This window comes from Mustela lutreola, chromosome 3, assembly GCF_030435805.1.
Source record: "Mustela lutreola isolate mMusLut2 chromosome 3, mMusLut2.pri, whole genome shotgun sequence".
Taxonomy (NCBI): Eukaryota; Metazoa; Chordata; class Mammalia; order Carnivora; family Mustelidae; genus Mustela; species Mustela lutreola.
This window is the reverse complement of record NC_081292.1, coordinates 11,222,771-11,244,536: the sequence shown is the minus strand read 5'-3', so window position 1 is coordinate 11,244,536 and position 21,766 is coordinate 11,222,771. Positions and strand designations below refer to the sequence as shown.

Below are 21,766 nucleotides of genomic sequence, written 5' to 3'. Positions count from 1 at the left end.
CAGCAACCCCCTCCACCCTTTCTGCTCTGCGTCTCCCAGCTGTGCATCTTTTCGACCCTTTCTTTATTCTCTTTTTGACTCTTTATCATTTCTCCTGAAATGCGGAAGAGTGGAATTCTCCAGAGGGGGAGGGAGGGAAAGGGGGAGAGAGAGAGAGAAAGGAGGGGAGTGTAAGGTAAAAGAGGGGGTGGGGACAGAATTCGGTGGCTCTCGAGAAATCAGTAAGGGAAGAAAATAACTTTTATCGTGTATCACCAACGGGACAGGGATTTGCAAATGTGAACGCTACAAAAAGGTTAAACTGCCAGCTTTAACACTAACATCCTCCCCCACAGGCAGCCGAGGATATAATGGTCCACGCTGCCTGGCAGGCTACAGGAAGGAAGAGGCGATGAAGACGGCCCAGGCCCGGGGGTGAGAGGAAGCATCAGAGCCCCTGGACGGTGAGGCTTGAGCTGAACCCTGAAGGAGGTATCAGAGTTTACCAAGCGCCGGACAGAGAGAGGAGCAACATGCGAAGGTCCAGCAGTGAGACAGAAGCATGCGGAACCCGCAGGACAGGTTCTCATTAACATAAAGGACATTTTAGGGTATGCTATACGACAGAGTGCCTTTTCGGGCCCGGACACTGTGCCATTAGATCACAAACTACTTACGCTACATAATCCTGCTCGTCTTCCGCCTGGAAGTGGTACGTCCTGTTATCTAAAATACAAAAAGGAAAATAAGGGGAAAACTTTAGAAAGCAGAATACCTCAGCTATAATGTAAGCTATGAAAGTTTCTGGGGAAAAAAAACCACAGTAAAAGGAAGATTTTAATCTTGTCTGGTTTTTATACCAGTTTGACTTAGCAGTCACCCAGTTCACTTTGTCAATACTGCTTTTCTGAAGTGCAGGAGAAGTACAGTAAAATAACGGCAAATACCACACATCTGGCACTTCTCCTGAAAACAAGACGGAAAGGGGGACAGAGATGGGATCAAAGTGGATGTCTCTACCAACTGCAGACTGCCAGCTGCCAGTCTGGTATATTATTTGTTTCATTTTCAGTGTGCCTTTGACTGGGTTTCCTTTAAAAAAATTACTTTTCTGAAATGATCCGTAGCTCACAGAGCAGCTCCGCCAAGCAGGCATACGCTGCCCCAGGCTGCTCTCTGGCTCAATCAGGCTTCGGGGAGGAAGGGCTTCCACCCTGCTCAAGGTTCACCTTCAAGGTGCTGCCCAGGTCAGGAGGGAACAGCCTGATGTGGAGAGTTGGGGCAGCTGTACCTAAGGGAGGCTCTTTCTTAAACTTTAGGATTTGCTAGAATGTTTTGACATATTCAGGTCAAACTAACCAGTTGCTCACTACATAACTACTCCAGGTCAGATGCTCTTACCCTCATGAATGTGTCTGTCCAAGAACTGGCCATACATAGTACAGCCCAAGAAACTTGGTTGGATCCAGTCGTTGGTTTACTGCTGTGTGATTGTGGGTAAGTCACTGAGTGTCTCTGAGCCTCAGTTTCCTCTTCCACTAAATAGGAAACTGATAGGGCTTTAGTGAGGAATGGCCATAATGTATATAAAGCACCTAAGACATATTAGATGCTCAATGACTGGTGACTGTTATTAATAACCTCTGGGCTCTCTCTTCTAGGAGTTTCAGCTTTTTGGAGTCACAACTCCAACATTTCATCAGTAACCTAGGAAATTCCTTGGTCATAAAAATCATGGGGACTCTGAACTTTAATAGATGCTGCCTAATCCAGGTTGGACTCCATCCAAAAGGTCTCACTACAGATTCGGTCCTTTGGGTGAAACTGTTTTGGGACTTCCATTCATCCAACTACGTCAGAAGGACTGCACAGGGCAGGAGAGTATGTCTGTGTTCTGCACAGAGATCATACATTTAGGCTGTTGGACAGCCCCACGGGGCTCTAGAAAGGAGGGATACTACAGGTTAATGTGTGGGATTTCAGAATACAGGTGAGCCACTTCAGGGGCACTACCATCCTCTTTCTTGAAGTGCCCAGTGTAAGCACAGGAGTCAGTCTAGAAGAAAGCAATCTTTCCTCACAAGAGCAGAGCACACAAGGACCCATGGATTAAGAGAGTGATGGGATGTGCATCTTCCATTTGTGAAGTGGGAGGGCAGTTCTACCTGCAAGTAAGATGATTTTTAAGAGCCCGGATTTGCAAGGCCACAACTCTGGCCACAGTTACCACTCCTGTATGGTTACACTGACACACCTGCACTCTCAAGTCTATGCCAGAGGTTCTTAACCTCAGGTACACAGCAGAATCACCTGGGGCTACTTAAAAAATGTTTGGGCTTCACAGCAAAGACTGTGATTCAGCAGATCTAAGAGAACTCTAGAGAGAAATAGGGATACATGTACAAAAATCTGTCCAAGGGGATAAAGCTGTGGGCTCGTGGTCACGAACTGGTCTAGTTTAATGTATGCATCTCAATTTGATTCTACTGTGGGTCGGATCTGACCCTGTCCTGCCTTCCCCCTGTAGGTGGGCTCACTGTAAATGAAGAGATGTGCGCCAGGGGCCCGGCCTCGGCCAGCTGCTGCTTGCGCGCCCAGAGATGGAGATGCGCAGGGTCAGAAGCCACAGCAACCGACCGGGAGAGAAAGAGGACTCACGTGATATCAGGTCAAAAGACTTCTTGTCCTCTGCATTGGGTTTCACCTGGCAGGTGAGAAGGTTCAGCTTGGCGGGCTGCCTGTTAGACTAGAAGAGAAAGGGAGGGAGTTACACCCGGTGCACCGTCCCTCACCTGCAGGGTCCGACTCACGCGGTGCCCGTGAGGGAGTCTCATCTACCCCAGGAGAATCTGCAGCTCGTTCTTACACATGCTTTTTAACTGTGCATAATAAGCCTATGTGATTAATCAGAATGGAACCAAGATAATCCACCTCACTGGCCCTGCACAGTGGGCATGCGCGATGGAAACGCAGCTCTCAGCTTCACAGCCCCCAAGCACGGACAGCTGATGCTCTGGGTTCTGTGCCGTACTGTGAAACATAGCCGACTCTAAATGACCCCAGTAATCACTCCGCCCAAACGTGATGTCTCAGGGATCCACAGATTTTGGTTGTAATGCAAAATTTAGTTCTTTGCTCAAACGTGCAAAGATAATTAATCGACCAGTGAGATGCTGCTTAATGAGACATTACTTAATGAGTCCCAAAATCGGAGAGAGGAAAAATACAGTAAGGATTTCATATCATTTATCAGCAAATCTCTCAGTTACACATTTAATTCATTCAGATCCTACAGGATTGAGACAGTCATGCTATTTTAGGCTTTCCTACGTGGAGTCTTGCCACTGGTCTTTTTTGTCTCCTGCCTGTATTCGTCCAAGGTCACAGGCTGGCCAATGGCTGATGCCAGCATGCCTGCTTCATGCAGGAGCTGACCGAGGAGTGACATCTCTGTGTGCCCAGGCTGGGCTTCACGTGAACAAAAGCTTGCTGAAGGAAGCCATGTAATTCCCCAGTCCTGTATTCCTGCCTCAACAGATAGGTGCGATTCTGAAAATCCCCATGCCACGACCATTTATACCCAAAGCACCTGTGTTTTGAGGGAAAACAGAGGGAGAAGAGGGAGTAAAAGGTCAACAGAGATGGCACATGATCAAGACAATTTCGAGGACGCACTGCACCTCTCATTCTCCACAACTGGACACCAGGCAATTAAATTGTTTACCTTCCTCCACTCCCTAAACTGTTTTTGAGATCCTACCCCCTTGGTGATTTCAATGAGATTAGATCCAGAAAACAATGCTCCTTGTCCTGAATCCGTTCCAGAGCAAGCTGTCGGGGGGAGGAAGTGAGAGACGCCAAGGGACTTCATGTTTACGGCAAGGACATCTGACTCGGGCATGAACATTGGCCATGAAGTCCCTCGCGGGACAGTTCTGCCTAAGAGGAACGAGCCCCTGGGAGCGGGGTCCTGTGTTACACAACTGATTGGCAAGCCCAGAAGGGGGGGAAGAGGCGGGAGTTTGTAGGTCTTGCGAGATTTTTCTCAGAACAGACCTGGAGTTTGGTTTGCTACGGGCGTCAGGCTCCAAAACCCGCAGCTGCAGCCACAAAGAGGTGCCCCCCGCCCCTCTGGAAAGGGAACTGTCTTACACCTCATCCTTCTGGATGCTGGTGAGATGGCTGCATTTCCAGAAGAATGACCATCACCTCTGACGGCCTGAACAGCTAGAGAGCCCAGGTCACCATGAGACTCTCCCCAGAATGCTGTGTTCCAATTTGGCATTCACATTTAAAGAAGGACGGAGAAAAGTTTAGGAAAGATCAGGAGATGATTAAAGGACTGGAAAATGGGCACTTTGAAGCCCGGCTGAAGGCACTATTTAGTTCCGAGGAAAGAAAGCTAGGGAGTGATTTAATAACCATCCTCGAGAACATGAAAGGTGGTTATGGGGAAGGCAGGACAGCTGTTTTTCATTTGTACAAATGAAGAAGAAATGCGCTCAAATCGTAGAATATCTGAGCCAGACAGAAGGAAGAACTTCCCTTGCCTGCTTCAGATGATTCCGCATAATAAGAGGTTTCAGGTTTCTTACCCTAAGTCCAGGAATCTCTTGGAAAAACTTAAGAATTTTTTAGGCAGCGTTCACGATTAATGTAGCAGAGGATTAACTGGATGATTTTTTTGGTTCCCAAATCCATGTTACTCCAGTGTTTCTGAATAACCTCACCAACAAATACAGTCAAGGAACAAACACAACATTTTCAGAAAGAAAAAAAACCCTTATTATTAACTGTATTCAGAAAAGTTAAAGACCATCATTCATCTCTTTCCTAAGCATGGACTACCTCAGAGTATACATTACCAGAAAGCTTCTGATGGGAAGGATTCTAAACAGTTGGCTCACAACTCCTATCACGATGACACACAATATTTATTCCCTTGGAGTTCTGCCAATACTACTGGCCTGACATCTGCCCCATTAACACACACTGTGCGTGACACAGGACATCTTGCCTGCATACAGCGTTCCTCCCCTAAATGCCAATGAGACAACTGACAAATGACCTATCACCCCACATGTGAATTTAAGGAGCAAAAAACACAATTTTTGACTGTTGAAGCCGCCAACGTAGCCAGTACTGAGTCCACAAATGCCAGGAAGGGTGGTATGCTCAACCGAAGTCCTCAGACCAAGGCCCCAGAAGGCCCAGGAATCACCAAAGTAATACTAGAATCCCGGGTTTGTATAACTCCCCAAAATTTCAAACCATTTTCTCAACATTTATATACTAATTTATAGGTATATTGATCAAAGAAGGTGTAATCTGGCATTTTGGCAGACTAAAATCAAAGTAAGACTGAGTGACTTGCCCTGGGCTACATCACTGTGTACAGCTGAGGAAACACTTTCATATTGTTTAAGGACAGGAAAGAAAAAAACAAAGAAAGCATGGATTTATTGAGTCCTTACTGTTGATTCCTCCCAGGCTCAGGATAAAAACGTAGGTCTGTACCACGACCCCAATACTGCTTCCAGGCTCCTTCTCATCAGCTCCTGCCACCCGGCCTGCAGCTCCCTCTGCTGGGAGGTGACGAGCCCAGGCCTCCCGTGGTTCACACCCCCCACCCCCAAACCCTAGATGCAGTTCTCTTCCTCCTCCCTCCCTTCAGGTCTCTCAAAATCAGCACCTCCTCAGAGACTACTTTCCTGGCCTAACCACCCTCCAGCGACTTCCTATTCCCTTTACACCCGCTCTACTGTCTTCCTGGCTCTTACCTCCTTCTGTTTCTTCACACTAAGGGCACACACTTTTCTGTTCACTAAGATGGGCCTGCCATACAGCAGGCACTCAATAAGTGTTTTATGAAATGAATGAACGCATTTCAGTTGCCATACATACACCACCTGACTGATGTACCAGCACCTGTGAGGGAAGTCACTTTAGTTTCTTATCCTAAGTGAGGTGACGGAGAGGCACAGAGAGATTTACTAATTTTCCTAAAATCTCCCAGTAAGGAGATGACAGGGCCTGGAGCAGAACCTAGGTGTGAGGAGACCAAAGCCCGAGTCCTCCTCCTGCTTGAACCATGCGGCGCGGACTCAGGAAGCCGCTGGAAGCCCTAGCACAGGACAGAACATCTCCTTCTGAGAAGAGCAAGGGTTAGAAAGAGAGAGCCGGCTGGGGTGCGCAAGATTCACTTCCTCTTTCACGTCTTCTCAAGTCATTTGATTTCCCCCCAGTTACTTTTGTAACTGATGAGAAATTTTAGAAGCCTCTTTGAAATACTTTTTTGCTTATTTATTTGGCTCAACAGTAAGCCTCTGCAACATTCCAAGCACATACGGAAAGCACTCGGTGCCCTCAAGCAGCTATGGGAAACAGACGGAGGCAGGGACCTAGAATGTGCGCTGTCTGACCGGGGAGTGTCCTACAGACGCAGCCTCAGCCCTGGCGAGGGCATGGATGCGGAGTCTGAACAAGGCAGAGGGGTGGGAACAGCCGGGAGGAGCAGGCGCAGGCCCCTGGGGGGTAAGAGGAGAGCAGGGCAGCAGTGATGCCCATGGGGAAGTTGTGTGTGTGGAGGGGGAACTGCCTGTCGTGCTCAGGAGCTCACATCTCCGCCCCAGTGGCTCAGGCAGTCCAGTCAAGGGTCCATCCAAGCAGTGAACTCCTATACGTGCATTCAGGGGTGTGTCTGGGGGAGGCGACTGAGACTGCAAGACTGGTGGGCAATGATGGGGGCCTGCATCAAAGCTACAGCCATGGTACTGGGGGCTGGGACTCAAGTACCTGCCCAAAATGTGAGACTTTTTCAATCAATGACTACCAAAGTGACCTCTCTATAGCGTGTGCACCACTCAGTCCAGGAGCTGGACGGTGAGCAGAAGGGAGGCTGCACTGCACCTGCGGGTCTTTCAACAGCGGCAGGTGCTTCTATTCAAACACAGGTCTGACAGGCTTCAAAAGTGAAGATCTTAGGGATCTGTTCCCTGAAACTCTGAGGCTTGTCCCCTTACAGATTTCACTCTTCATTACAAGAATGATTATTAACTGAGGAAACAGTACAGGACACAGCCAAAGAAGAAACTGAACACTACCTGTTAATCTCACTTTTATACCCAGACACCACTGTTTAAAAAGATCGGTGTGTATATGTGTGTGTGTGTGTGTTTGTGTGTGTGAGAGAGAGAGAGAAGGGTGGGGAGAGAGATGTTTGTTTTAAAAAATCATGGGTTGGTTCAAGTTGTGTATGTTGTTTTGCAGATTGCTCCCCCCCAATTAACAACATACACAGATGTGATTTTACACACACACACACACACACACACACACACGGCAAGATCACCCTCGAGTTTTTCATTTTTGAAGATGTTCCCACTAGGGAAGCTCTGGACACGTTCCATGAGCAGAAGTGATGAAGATATTATCCCTCTGACATAAGGCTCTGCCCGCCACTCAAAATAGAAAATGCTGTTCAGCCAGGAAAATCATCAGACATGGAAGGAGAAACGCATGTAGAAATGCAGTGAGTCAACTCTCATTAACGTCTCTGTGTCTCCGGGAAGAAAACAAACACCACACATTTGTCCTCAAACAGCTTCGTGTGTACCACGGTGAAATGTTTTTGCTGGAAGTGTGAAGCCGTTAGCGCAGGCATATTTCCCTGTTAGCAGGAAACAGCTGCTACTGGAATTAGTATCCAGGAATGAAATTATTTCCCTCCATCCTCCTATTGAATTGCTCTGCTTCACAAACAAGAAGTGAACATCATTAATTACTTGGGGGCTAAGTCTGACCCCGCCTGGCTGAGGCCGTTGTGTTGAAAGAAGTAAAAATAATACATTCCCTTCACTCTATGCTAACACTTGGTAACAGGACTGTTCTGATCATTACGGTCATTTCAAACTTTTTCTTCAGTAAGTATTTAGTTGGACACCTACTCTGCCCTACAGGGACACCTCTATTTGGCATGCAGTTGATAACCACAATAGCCCTCCGGCTAGGTGTTAGGTCCATACTGAATACCTACTACCGCAGAGAGATCTTTTCTCTACAATTTTAGTACATTACAACTACCGCTTTTTGGAAAGTATTTTGGTTTATTTGGGCACCTCATAAACTGCTAGGTGCTTTAGTAAATTTTATTATGTAATTCTTGCAATAACCCCAATAGCTAGGAACTGTTGTGTACCTACTTCATAGACGAGGAAACCGAGGGTCAGGAAGGTGGGAGTAAATTGACCAGTGTTTTACAGAAAGAAAAAAAGCTAAGCTGAGATGTGAACAAATTCCTTCCCAGAGCTTTTCCAATTTGTCAAACTGTTCCTTTGCCAAGGCAAGCCCTTGGGACATTTGCATAACAAGTAAAAACATCCTTCCGTCGTTTCCTTTTTTTTTTTTTTTTTTGTTCTTCCTACCCTGGAATGGCCGGTTAGTTCTCTTATTTCCCTCCAAATCACTTAATACTTCTGTTGAGAAATCCCACCCATTCTGGATGTGCTCCACATTCCAGAATTACTCTTGTGGCTATAATGAAGGCTCTCCTCTTCTTTAGTGGTCCTTCAGAGAGCTTAGGGGAGGAAGTAATCATTTAACTAGTAATTACTGAAGTAGTTCATTCTAGAGTGTGCATGACTATGGAATCCCTTAACCCTCCCAACCATTTACCCCACAGTCCTCATTTCCAGTTGGTAGAATGTATGTGTGAGAAAGATATATCTGAATATGAAGTATTCTTTTTTCCCTCCCCAAAGATTTTATTTATTTATTTATTTCTTTGAGAGAGAGAACAAGCCGGGAGAGGGACAGGAGGAGAGGAAGAAGCAGACTCCCCACTGAGCAGGGAGCCCAACGTGGGGCTTGATCTCTGGATTCATGACCTGAGCCAAAGGCAGAAGCTTAACTGCTTAGCCAGCTGAACCACCCAGGCACACCCCCCGCCCCCCGCCACGGGATATACAGATATCCTTGAAAATCTGTAAGGAAAAGCGTAAGGAACTCATCACTTCAGAGAGTATTTGCTACAGTGTAAATAGAAAAAAAAAAAAAAAAGAGTTTACCAGGGCTTCTGGTAAGAAGTGGGGCTGATGTTATTGTTACTACAACTGATGAACATTCTGGACATTACTCCATATACTAATTTCTACGAGTGTCTCCTACTTGCCAGATAGGGAGTTTGGGCCAGCATAAAACTTTAATTTTTTATATTTTTATTAGTTTTCAAAGATTTTACTTATTATGGGGGGGGGAAGGGCAGAGGGAGAGGGAGAATCTCAAACACACTCCCCACTAAGCATGGAACCTGACTTGAGGCTCCACCTCACAACCCTGAGATCACAACCTGAGCTGAAATCAAGCTGGATGTTCAACTGACTGAGCCACCCAGGCACACCATGGGAAGCACAAGAACTTTGCAACTCTTATTTCCTATGTAGCCGTAGTAACCACTTGTAATCCATGCCTTGTTAACCAACCAGAGCTCATAAACCAAAAACCTTTTAAAATAATTCTACAAAATATAGTGACTTGGTGATAAAATATCTGAGCTATTAAGCTATATTTTTAAAAAAGTATTCCCACTACTTTTTATAAAAAACAAACAAACAACAATAGGCAGTGAGGAGCTGAGGCAAACATTTAGAACAGATTTCTACTGCCCTGCATACAAACGGCTGGCAATTAAAATGACGGCAGTATCAGCGTCTTGACAATTAGCAGAACTCGTGCCAGCTACTGTTTCTGTTTTCATGTATATTTACATCTTTAATCTGCACCACGACCCTAAAGTAAGTACCACTTACTATCACCCCCACTAGACAGATAGCTAAACCAAGGCACAGAAAGGTGAAGTAGCTTTGCCTTAAGGTCATGGCTAACAGAATGTGAGGGAACGGTAAAACGTTTGTAAGGACTCTCTTATTTCTTATCTTGGGGAGGGCAGGGTGGGGGGTAACATGTAAACTGACTAATTTCAGACCATAGGCCCTTTTAGACCTCCAAAGGGTCTCACTGTCTGAATCTGCGGGCCGTGAACCGATGAGACTGTACCTCACTTCTCTGCTGGAATTCCAATCACACTGGAAGCACAGAGAATGACCCCCTTCCAAGGTAGCTGCTGTTACCTCCATTTAAAGGGACAAAAACTTGGAAGTCCCCTAACCACCTGGTGCTGGAGCCAGATTTGAACCCAAGAAGTTGGAACTCCAGAGCCTGAACTCTCTGCCAGCAGACACTGTTCACTATCACAGCAAAGCAGCATCATTTTCCTTCTTTGTGATGAGAAGACTCAAACTCAGGAGGCTGAAGCTACTCACTTGTGGCTGTTAGCGGACGGCTGGGCCGAGACCCAAAGCCAGGTCAGATTGTCTCCAGAAGTACAGAGTGTTCCTCCGTTCGACCATTTACCTCATCATATGAATAAATTGCCTTTGTAAATTAACAAAATATTGCATTGCTCCAGACAAATGGGCAGGAGCCTCAGTTCCCCAAAGTGAGGCTTCATGAAAGCCAGGTACTTATTTTTTATTTCAGAGAGTGTGCACAGGAGCAGGGAGTGGGGGTAGAGGTGTGCAGAGGGAGAGAATCCCAAGCAGGCTCCATGCTCAGTGCGGAGAAAAGATGGGGCTTGATCTCAGGATTATGAGATCACAACCTGAACCAAAATGAAGCGTCAGACGCTTAACCGACTGAGCCCCTGGGCACCGCTTGAAAGCCAGGTATTAGGGGCAGTCTGTCATCATGGCCCCCAAGACCAGCGAGCACCAGGCCTTTGATTCCTTCTGGTGAATGCTCAAGGTACAAAGGTCTCATGGTGCTGATGCTGCCTAGGGTTTGAGAACCTCCCAAGTAAATCTGCTTCATGTTGTGAGGAGTTGGGAGGGAGCTCCTCTGAGGACCTGGCTTCGTAGATGAAGACGACCGGGTGACACTGAACTCAAAATGTAAAGGAGGCTACGATCCCAGCGCCAGTCTGCAGCTTGTGAGGGCTGAGCCTACACAGGCAGCCCTTGGGGTCATTCTCTGTGCTTGCAGTGTGACTGGAATTCCAGCAGAGAAGTGACTGGGGTACAATCTCATTGGTTTACGGCCCACAGTGGGAAAACCTACCTAAAGTACCTAGCATGCAATAGATGCTCAATAAATGTTAGTTACTGTATCTGTGCTTACTAATTATTTCCACGATATTTCTTCTACTGGTGTCCACGTGGCTGATACATAAACTCCTACTGTCACCAACTTCTCTGTAGGGTAAAGCAGCACTTCCTGTTAAAATGAGAGCCTTTCTGGGAGAGATACCCATTAAAATTACTCAGGTTCAAACACAAATCCTATCTGACAGGAAGGTCTCGCTGGCTGAACTGGGGCCTGTGGGCCATGGGCAGGGAGCAGAGAGAGCTCAGGGAACTGTGAAGACAAAGAACATGCAAACAGAGCGGGCCTGAGGGGACTCCAGGCAGACACAGAGCAACCCAAGCAGGGGGTCAGAGCTGCTTCCAGAACACCTGGGACTCGGGCTGTGGAGACCTGCCCTTTCTGTTGATTTTACTGCATAGTTCGTGAATAGGACCCTCGGCTAGGATAAAGAAGGATGTGGTGACAATCAGACTTCACACGGTTGAGTTACAAATGAGGTCCACAAGCCAGCTGACACACTTTGCAAATATCCTTGCAATCTGCTGTAGACGTCTACCCATCTTTACATAAGAACCCGCCCCCTGGTCCCTCTGGTTTGTAACACTGGCTAATGAGCGATGGACTCAGTGGTTCTTCAACCAGGAAGCAATCTTGGGCTTCATCTCTAGACCAACGAAGCTAGAGCCTTTGGGGGTGGAACCTGATAGCTCTTCTGTGCTCTTGGGACTAAGAATCACTGCGTTCCTTTAGCCAACTGCAGCCTCTTCCAAATTCATTCTGATACAAGTCATAGCTATTTACATCTGAAATAAACTCCACATGGTTGCAGCTAATTTATCTTCTTGGGATTCAAATACAGTAAAAATTCCTGTTCAACGTATTGCATTATAAATAACCTGTAAGACATAACCAGATATATTTCTAAACGTACATTTCATGGAACTTGGATTTGGGAAGTCCTCTAATATAGTGTTTGATATCTTTGGTTCTGCATCTGCAATGTGGCAGGAGCCCACAGAAATATTCCATGGTGACCCCCTGAGTTTCAGAAATGGTGGTGCTTATTTTATATGTCCATATAACATTGTCTGTTCTGGAACAAAGGGGCTTCTTCTGCAGGTGACCATGATCGTTAGGACTCAACATCAGTGCTGATGGGACCTGCGGCTGCATTTTGAACTTAATTTATAGAAGTCAGCTCCGGTCTGTAAAGAAAAGGGAAGAGTGAGGGTGCCCTGTCACAAGGACAGGGGGGTGAGGAACTGGCTGATCAGGTGACGAAAATGGCACCGCCTGAAGCTGATGGAGGGGACATAAAACAGAACTATCAGCCAAGTGGGAGAGAGAGCAAGTCAAAGAAAGAATTGCAGTAATAGTGGTTCAGGATGTTGGTATGTCTTTTTTTAATGGTTCTTGCTTCATTGGAACTTCTGCTATATCAACCATAAAGTAGTTTTTAAGGTCCTCCTTGAATGCTCTTTTTTTTTTTTTTTTTTTTAGCACCTAGAAAATATAGATAGCAATAATTTTCAAAGAATGTGTTATTTAAGCCTGCAAAAGACTCTTCAAGCAGGGTAAGGAAACTGATACCATTTCCACCCACACTGGCTTCTCCTGGGTTCCCTGAACGTGCTTTCTGGGCTCAGGAGTGGGGACTCCTGTCTTCCCGCTACTGGCACTGCTCTTCCCTAGCTTTACTGCGACCTGCTCACGGAAGCCTTCCCTGACCACACGAAGGCAGCTGCCTTCCTTTTCTACCCCACCATCCCACTGACTTCTCTTCAAGCACGTAGTCCCGGGTCACTCCAAGCTCCAAGAGTGCGGGACTGCTAATTTCTCCTTGCTTCTCTAGCACCTGGCCCAGGGGCTGCTTGGAATTAATGAAGTATTTAATGAGCACATTATACCCATTTTGCACTGGAGAAAACTGAGGCTCCAAAGGCTTGTGTAATGCATCCAAAGTTCTACAGCTTGTTCAGGGATTTGAGCCCAGGACTGATGGGCTCCCAAGTGTGTCCTCTGACCATTCAGTGTTGCTTCTAATCTCTTGGAGAAAAGAAAATACTCTCTTGCAATGACAGTGCAAAGACATGGAATTGGGTAGAATCCCGCATAGCCTCAGAACACCGTAAAGGCCAATCACAGAAACCTCTTGTTAAACCCACAGCAAGGAAGGGGGCACTTCCCTGTGCGGGCTGACTTGTACATCTGCAGGCATTTGAAAATTTAAGATTTAAAGAAATCAATCTTCAGATCCAAAGACAAATTCACGGATACATGTGGTATCTTTACAATCAGGACTCCCCGCTTCCCCTTCCAGGAAACCCTTTCAGACTTCGTTACTGGAAGACCCTATGGTGATTCAGTGACAAGATAAGGGGGGTCTTTCTCCAAGGAACTATTATTCAAGAAAATTTCAAAGATCTAACAACAAGTTGGCATCTGAGGAGAGGCCTATTCATACACTAGAAAGAGCAGAGGCTTCAGGGTTTGAAAACTGGTCCAGCTGTTTACAAACTGCATAACCCTAGGGATGCGATTTAATCTCCTTGACCCCTTCTTTTCTATACAAAGCAGTTTCACTCAAAAGTATTCATTGAACACTAACTGTATGTCAGGCAGTGTGCTAGGTACTGGAGATCAAAGGTAGGCAGTTCCCACCTCCTGAGAACTTGCAGACTAGCGCAAAATGAAGACAGTAACACCTGTCTTGTAGGGCCAGCTTGGCACACAGAGCACTGGGCACGCTCTAAGTGATCTGTGAATGGCAGTCATCTTTCTTTTCAACCTGTTATCTGAACTGTTATGTGACACTGACGTTAACAAATTCAGCAAGTGAGGGTTTTTGAGAAACAAAACTTCTACTTTTGACATTAATTTTTCAGGATGTTATAATAAAGTAATACTCCAACTATAATTCTTATATATTCTTTGGGAATTTTATTATCTTTATTATATACTATAATGCTGAAGGCAAAAAGGGAAAGCAAACAATTCTACAGACATTTATTTATGATAGCTTAGTGGCTTGATATAAACTACTTTATCTTAAAGCTGGCTGAAATGTTTGCTAGAGCTTTCTTAGAATTGGTATTTTGAAATTAAAGCATTTTATACCTTGCTCAGAACACACTAGATGGCCCATAAATGGAAGCCACTATCAGTATTACCATAATAGTGAATTCAGAGATTCTCACTGAATCTAAACTCCATAGTGATGTATTACTTTAAACAGTAAATAATAATAAAAAAAAGTGCATCTCTCATCCGACACACGAAAAGCAATGAATTTGTAGATGAACTCCTGTAGGGCTGGCTGCCTACCTTGCAGGTGTGCAGAGAAATGCATTTCTTCCTAAAACAGTAAGCTGGGAGATGACTGGCCCAAACAGGCCAGTCACAAATGGTCACTCCAACAGACCATCAATCCAAATGCACGCGCGACCCTCTCCCGAGTCACTCTGACAGGTGACACTGACTGGGGCCCTTCAAGCGGGACGAAGTCCACGTGGTAAGGGGTCCCAAACAAAGGCCCTAAGTTTTGTGAAAACAAAGGTTCTTTGTCCACTTTTCCAAAGATGACTCAACCCCATGTTCTCCCAGGAAACTGCTGGCCTTGATTTTCAACTAGATTCCGAGTAATCAATAGTGTCTGCGAAGTCAGGAAAAGTGGCTGTTGAGACCTTTGTGTGCGAGCAGGGATGAGACTACAAGTGATAGAACTGGCAGCAAAAAATGTGTCCCAAAGCCAGTGACAAGTGGGGAACAGAATAACACAAATCAGCAGGAGAGAATCTGAAGCGAGGTGGAGGAGCCCATTTACCCCCGAGTTGCTCTGGGGGCAGGAGAGGCGGACCCACGATTTCCAGTATTTGCAGCAGCAAGAGCCTCCTACTGACGGATTTCAGTCTTGCCAGGATATCCAATGAGGTCATGCTAACAGCCATGACTTACTAACAGGATGCCCACACACAGCCCATTATCTCACTTAATCCCATCATTTTTAGGAGTTAAATACTTTTCTCAAGGTCACCTAATAAATGACAAGGGCAGGATTCAGACTCAAATCTGACAGATGCCACAGTCCTTTCTCATGGCCACTAAACAATGTAGCTGCTGTGATCTTTGTTGCTGATTACAGCCTTAATAAAACACGACCCAGCTGGCTAGGCCACAGCCATGTGTATGACAGGAGGGAAACAGGGAAGGTGGAAGAGAACTCATTTTTCATTTTTAGCAATGACCACCACTGACTCAACTCCCTCAACTCCACGATGCTCTGCCATGCACTGCCTCCCCCTGCAGGTTAAGAAAGGCAAGTAGATGGGACATGACAAGGTCAGAACTTGTCGAAATGCTTACTGAGGATGGTCATAGCCAGACGAATCTCAGGAAAGAAGAGAGTAAAGAGAGGGTACATGTAGCAAATTCTTGACTAAGAACTCCTGATCGACATAAAGTCAAATGGTCAGAAATTTTCACTGTAGTATATTTAACCTGAAGAATTTTCCCAGGGTTGGAAGAGCTTCCCTGGGTCTTTTCTGGTTTTAATCTCTGCTCCCGTATTAGATCCAACACAGAGTCACACCGCACAGACCCCGCTCAGCTAATGAAGTCAGACAACAAGCAGATGTGTCCTTGGCTCAGGAAAGTCGGGTGAAGAACTGGCACACTCGGGGCCAGGCAACTGCCGACCGCGCGCTCCAGCTGAACCACGCAGAGCAGCGGCTCTGACGGCTCCCGTGACACCGGACACTTGAGGAATGCTGTTCTAGCTGCTGCCGGCTTTATGGCCTGACCACCACCCTGGATGACTCTGGAACTTGCCCAAGGACAGGGCCATCTTGCAGCTCCTCTGAAGAGTCAGGATACTGACCCAAAAGAGGCCCAGGCCCCACTGGGTTTTATCACAAAATGTAGGGCTGTCAGTGTTGTACTGTCCTTATGAACGAATCACCTCAGAATTCACACCCCACTTCAGGTCACCAAAGAATTCTAGCCTGCACATACAGGTAACATGCTTCTCCCACACACGGGCTCCTCAGCCCTCCTGGTTCAGGGTTAACTATGTCTGCGATGGCCCAAGCTGGGATCCCACACTGGGGAGGAACTGGGGTTGCAGGTGAAGGGGAATTAATGTCCTGCAATGTGTGGGAGTGTGTAAGAGCAGAGTTCCTACCAATACCAGATTCCCAGCTGTGTCATTTATTAGCTGTGTAGCCAGTAAGTGAACTACTCTGAGCTCCAGGTCCCTCACCTGAAAAGTGGAGGTGACGTCACCTATAACTTAAGTTGCTGTGGAGATTAAATGTTACAATGCATTAAGGTGCTGGTAAATGCCTGTCCCATGATGAGCATTCAACAGTGTTAGCCACCATGATGGTGCTGGTGAGGATGATGACGGTGGTAGTTGTGATGACGGAGGGTGGTGGTGAGCACGGTGGTGGTGATGACGGTGCTGGTGGTGATGCTGATGGTGGTGATGGTGGTAAGGAGAATGCTTTGGCAAGGCAGATGGAATCTTCACTCTCACAGAGAGAAAGAGGTCTAGAAATGGAGACTGTTTCATTGTCTATCAAGTAGGAGCCACAGAAGCTACCCAAAACAGGTTGTGGTAATGTGCTCAGAACAATGAAGGGCCCACTCATGGAGAACACTCAATAAATGCTATCTATTCCCATCAGTGTTTCTGATCTTAGATCATGTGACTGGAATTCTTCTGATACAGCTCCCCAAGTATCTGAATCACTAACATAATGAGCAGAGTAGGTCCTGCTTGGCCAGCAAACACTGACCATTACGCACTCATGCAGGCTATAAGACTGGAATTCCAGCATTCACCAGGTGTGATGTGGGCACATTACTCCCCTCTCCCAGTAGCAACATCCATCCCCTGGGTTGTGGCAACAATTTCACATGGTAATACACCGAAGGCACAGGAAGTGCTCACTTAGTGGTATGTAAGATTCTTGTGACCGTTAGAACCATTTCATAAGGTAACTGTGTTTGGAATTAAATATGAGCAGGTCAAAGTTATCTCACTTTTCAAGTAACTGTGATGTCTAGTCCAGCACCTGGAGTAGAGTGGAGGCTTCATGAAACACTGCTAAATAAACAAGTAATTAGTAGACAGCCTCAGTGATAGTTACTAACTGATCTAAGTCGGCCTATAGGATTTCCAGTTATCAGACGGGTGACTTGTCACAACTAGGCCAAGAGTTACAAAATCTCACCTGGGCTTAGGGAAGCTGAGGACCTCTAAGGAATCACCCCAAGGGTTCTGCAGGGGACAAGGGACAGAGATAATTTAATTGCTCAAGTTCCATAAAGTTCAATAATTGTTAAGAGGCATGGAATCTTCCAGCAGGATGATCCTGGCCACAGGTATGTACTGGCTACCATGTATGTGTCAAGGTCTTTGGAGGGGGGCCAGTACAAGGAAAGAAAGATGAACAGGACCTGGTAAATGCTCCTGGAGAGCATTTGATCTAATAGGATGACAGGGTTCTGCTGCGAGAGAGGCAGAATGGAAGGGGCCATACTTGGGTCAAACCCAAGTATGAATTTCCAACTCTGCCCACTACTAGCCAAGTTATTGTGCTTCTCTGAACTTTAGTTTCTTGCTCTGCAAAATGAAGGTCATATTACCACATGGGTTATAGAAGGGATTAAGTGAAATAGATTTTATGAAGCGTCTGGTGGGAAGAAGTGCTTATTAAGGAGTCCTTGCTCAACAAGGGAGATCGAATCTCAACTGTGAATCACAAAAACCTGCCAGTGTAATAAATGCTCAGCCTTCATTTTTACCATCCTGTTAGTAATTAACTGCTTATCATAAACCCAAAGACATCACTTGGCGCAGGATACTGAAATTTATCAAGCTTCTTTCCAAGCTGGGATTGCTGGGTTTAACTGTGTGCCCCCTTTGTTAAGACTCTCGGCACACTGGGCTGTTTCCAGTCCCGCTTAATATATTTTCCATTCTAATCTTTGCATCTTTAAGAATAAAGAGTAATTTCTTGCTAGTGGTAAAAAGGGCAAAATAGTAATTACTTATTTTACAGTGCATGTCCTTGACTATGACACCAAGACTGAACCTTTTCTGAAAGTATATGAATTATCCCAATAATGGGACTTTTAGTTGAAAACATAGAAATTCTGTCAGTAGCAATGCTAAATATGCAAGATATATATGCATATATAACTGCCAATAATCTGAAGAGAAAACAAAATATAAGTGTTAGTAGCTTATTCTGTTTTCCATTGAATTTCCTTTATTCCTAAAGAAAGGGGAGTCATAATTGAGGCAATTTTATTATCTGTTTTCTTTATATACATTTTGCTCTTTAACATAATAATGGATTTTCTGAGTAATTTAAATAGTAACAAACAAAAAATACTGAACATGTTCTACACATATCTCATTTCCTAATCATTATTTCATACAAAGAACATCGTCTGTCATCTTTATAAGCAGAAAACTAGGTTTTTCAAAACCACCAGTAGTATTTCCAAAAGACAAGATTACTAAATTAAAGAATCCCTGATTTGGTTTGCAAGAACAAGAGACATTCTGGTGAGCGGGGGTGCCTGGGTGGCTCAGTAGGTTAAAGCCTCTGCCTTCGGCTCAGTTCGTGATCCCAGCATCCTGGGATCGAGTCCCGCATTGGGCTCTCTGTTCAGCAGGAAGTCTGCTTCCCTTCCTCTCTCTGCCTACCTGTGATCTCTGTCTGTCAAATAAATAAATAAAATCTTAAAAAAAAAAAAAAAAGACATTCTGGAGGGCCAAAGAACGAGGTGGGGTACATCACAGGACAAGAAGAGACCAACTCCTTTTGACAAGGAAAATTCCACACTTTCTGACCCAAATCCATAAAGTACGCATACCTGGGGGGAATCCCAGCGCTGGTTACATCACGTTTTTGCTTTCTAGTCCACAGGGACAAAAGGCCGACCAGGTGCACCGTGGTAAATGGGCAGACACACTTACCGTGGCGTGGGAGATGGTCAGAATCCCATTCTTGACGGCGCACTTCCTCCTCTGCCACACCTTCCGGAGCCTGAAGGGCAAGTCAGATACAAGCTCATAGAGTAGCCGGCTCACTCGGTGACATGCAGTCATATTGTGTTACGTACGACAATCATTATAAAACAGTGACAGCAAAACGACCCCAAACCAAAAAACCCACAAAACCCAGAACATCTTATTATCCCCGGTGGAAGGTAGTTCAGACTAGTAGGCATATACAGGACACTCATTATGGCGCTGTTTTTGATAGTGAAGCGGGAAACAACAGAAATCCAATAGCAGGAGAATGAATAAATGCATTATAGTTAGTCATACTACAGAACGTTGCACAGGAGTTTAAAAGAATCAAGTAGCTACGGATGTGCTGACATACCCTTCTAAGCATACTGCCGACTGAAAAAGCAAATAATTCAGGTATGATCTAGTAATGTTAAAAGGTACTCAAAGAATATCCCATATAAAATGGCATTCTAAATTTCCTATGGGGAATACATGCACAGACATACAGAAGAGGGCTGGAAAGAAGCATGGTACACAGGCCTGGACCTGTGGCAGGGCTGGCACTGAAGAGTTTTTAACCATATTCGAGAATCTTCTACAAGAAAGCTGTAATTAATCTATTGCTTCTGTAATTAAAATTAAATCTAAAGAAATTAAGAAAGTAACTCAAGATGTCTGCCAGGCATGGAGGGCTGGGGTGGGGCTGCCTCAGGGTACAGAGAAAGAGCTCAGGGTCAGGGATCAACATGTTTGGTGCCTTGTACACCTCTCCTTTGGGAACTCATTTCAACTTGGAGGTGTTTCGGGTGACGCTCCAGGCACAGGCGAGCCTGGCAGATGTGCGCCTGTGTGGACAGGTACAAATGTACTGGTTCAGAGCACTGTGATGAAGAAACAGGTACAGGGCACGGTGCTTCTCTGGCCTAGGCAAAGGGTTCTTGGGCACTCGTTGTCATGGAAACAAACATCAGAGGAGGGGGCTCTAGCTCCTCCTGGGCATTTAAATATCATTGTGTGTTTCCTTTCCCCTCTTAAATGAGTCCTTTAAGAAACCTGCCACAATACGAATTTAAAATCAACTCTTGTTCAGAGTTCAGATGATGTTGTCTCCTTGTGTACGTAATGACTAGCAACACCGTGAATTCTAAAGTGTGCTTCACTGTGGGAAATCAGAATCTGATACCATCTGAGCAAAAAGCCAAGTGAACACCCGGCGCTCACAATGCGCACATTGTGATGCAGCACAACCGACTGATAAACCGCCCTCCAATTACAGCTACACCACGGACTGGGGATAGGGCTGATGAGAGGCGACACCTGTCCCATGACCACCCCTGCCTCTGGTTAATGTAACCAATGCTGGAGTAGTTTTGCATCCCATCTCAGCCTCACAAAAGCCCGCTGAGACAGGCGAGGCATTCCTGTACACAAAACCCCAAACCAACGTCGTCCTCCTCTATCACCACGTTTTACAAGAGCCATCGACCAACCTAACAAATTAGTGTCAACCTTCAGAAAATGGCCCTGACTCAGTTTACTCATTTTATTTAGTAAAACCATTAGTCATTAGTTGTTTTTTGGGTCATTAATTTTTTCACATGCGTATTAAGAAAACACAAAACTGAAAACGAAACTGTATTCTTTTGTATTAGTAATCAAGCCAAGGAAAGAAACACAAAAGCATTAATGTTTTGGTGAGCAGAAACTGCTCATGTGGTGCCCCCAGGTGACCAGACAAAAGGAAGCAAAATCAAGGCAATCTCTTAACAGTCCCATCTCTATGAACACTCTGAGAGCTTTTATTCCAGTGATTTCTATGGAACGGCCTCCATGCCTGTGCCTTCCCTCTCCATACTGAAAGCTTTAAGGATGTTTGCTTGAAAAGCTCCTGAATGGAAGTACCAAGGACTTCAATTATCGTTCAGAAAGTGCCAGAGAGAACACCACGTACACGATGCCCGAACCTCAGAATTCCAGAACAGGAATTGTCTATTACAAGGCAGTCTGCTGTAACTAAGCAAGTCCCAGCTCCGATGCTCGATTCCTTGGGCTTCAATCCCAGCACCAGCGCCCGCTAGCCACAGGACCTTGTTCATGGTACTGACCTCTTGGAGGCCTGCTTGCCCAAACCTGCATCATGAAGACAATGCCCATCCTGTAGGACAATGCTGGGAAAATCTATGTGGAACAATTGCTCCTTTGCCTCTCCATGGATACCTTTGAGTTATAAAGCTTCAAAATTACTTCGAAAAAATTTGAAGTGTTTTTCAAATTGCATAATAATCCTTTATAGGTATTCTAGAACTAGGGTCGGAAATTACCAAAGCAATTGGTCCTGAGAAGAAAATCATACAACACATCAGCAGTCAGAGTTAGCAAGTGAGTCTGTCTTCATGTGTAAGCAATTCAGTTCTTTCCTCTTCCACAGACCGCAATGACAGGCCAGCGTGGGTTATCATTATTCACCCTCTGCGGCCCGTGAAATTATGGGAGGCAGGCCCACTGGACTTCCAGCCTCCTTTGCAACAATGCTTTCTTTATCTCTTCCCAACAGATTGCGGGCAGGGTGAGGGTGAGGCCCACCTCTCATGGACCTTTTACCTCGCAACATCTAGCAGA

General features: G+C 45.6%; 1 protein-coding gene across 2 annotated transcripts in view; it reads right to left on the bottom strand.

Moving 5' to 3' along the window:
• Positions 1-21,766, bottom strand: part of ASAP1 (ArfGAP with SH3 domain, ankyrin repeat and PH domain 1) — a 354,818-nt gene that overhangs the window by 56,771 nt on the left and 276,281 nt on the right. For both annotated transcript variants that reach the window (XM_059165613.1, XM_059165612.1), the window contains exons 13-15: positions 19,109-19,178; positions 2,638-2,725; positions 657-705 (exon numbers count right to left, since the gene is read on the bottom strand). In XM_059165613.1, coding sequence (XP_059021596.1) covers positions 657-705; positions 2,638-2,725; positions 19,109-19,178 — 207 coding nt within the window. The remainder of the gene's footprint in view (positions 1-656; positions 706-2,637; positions 2,726-19,108; positions 19,179-21,766) is intronic.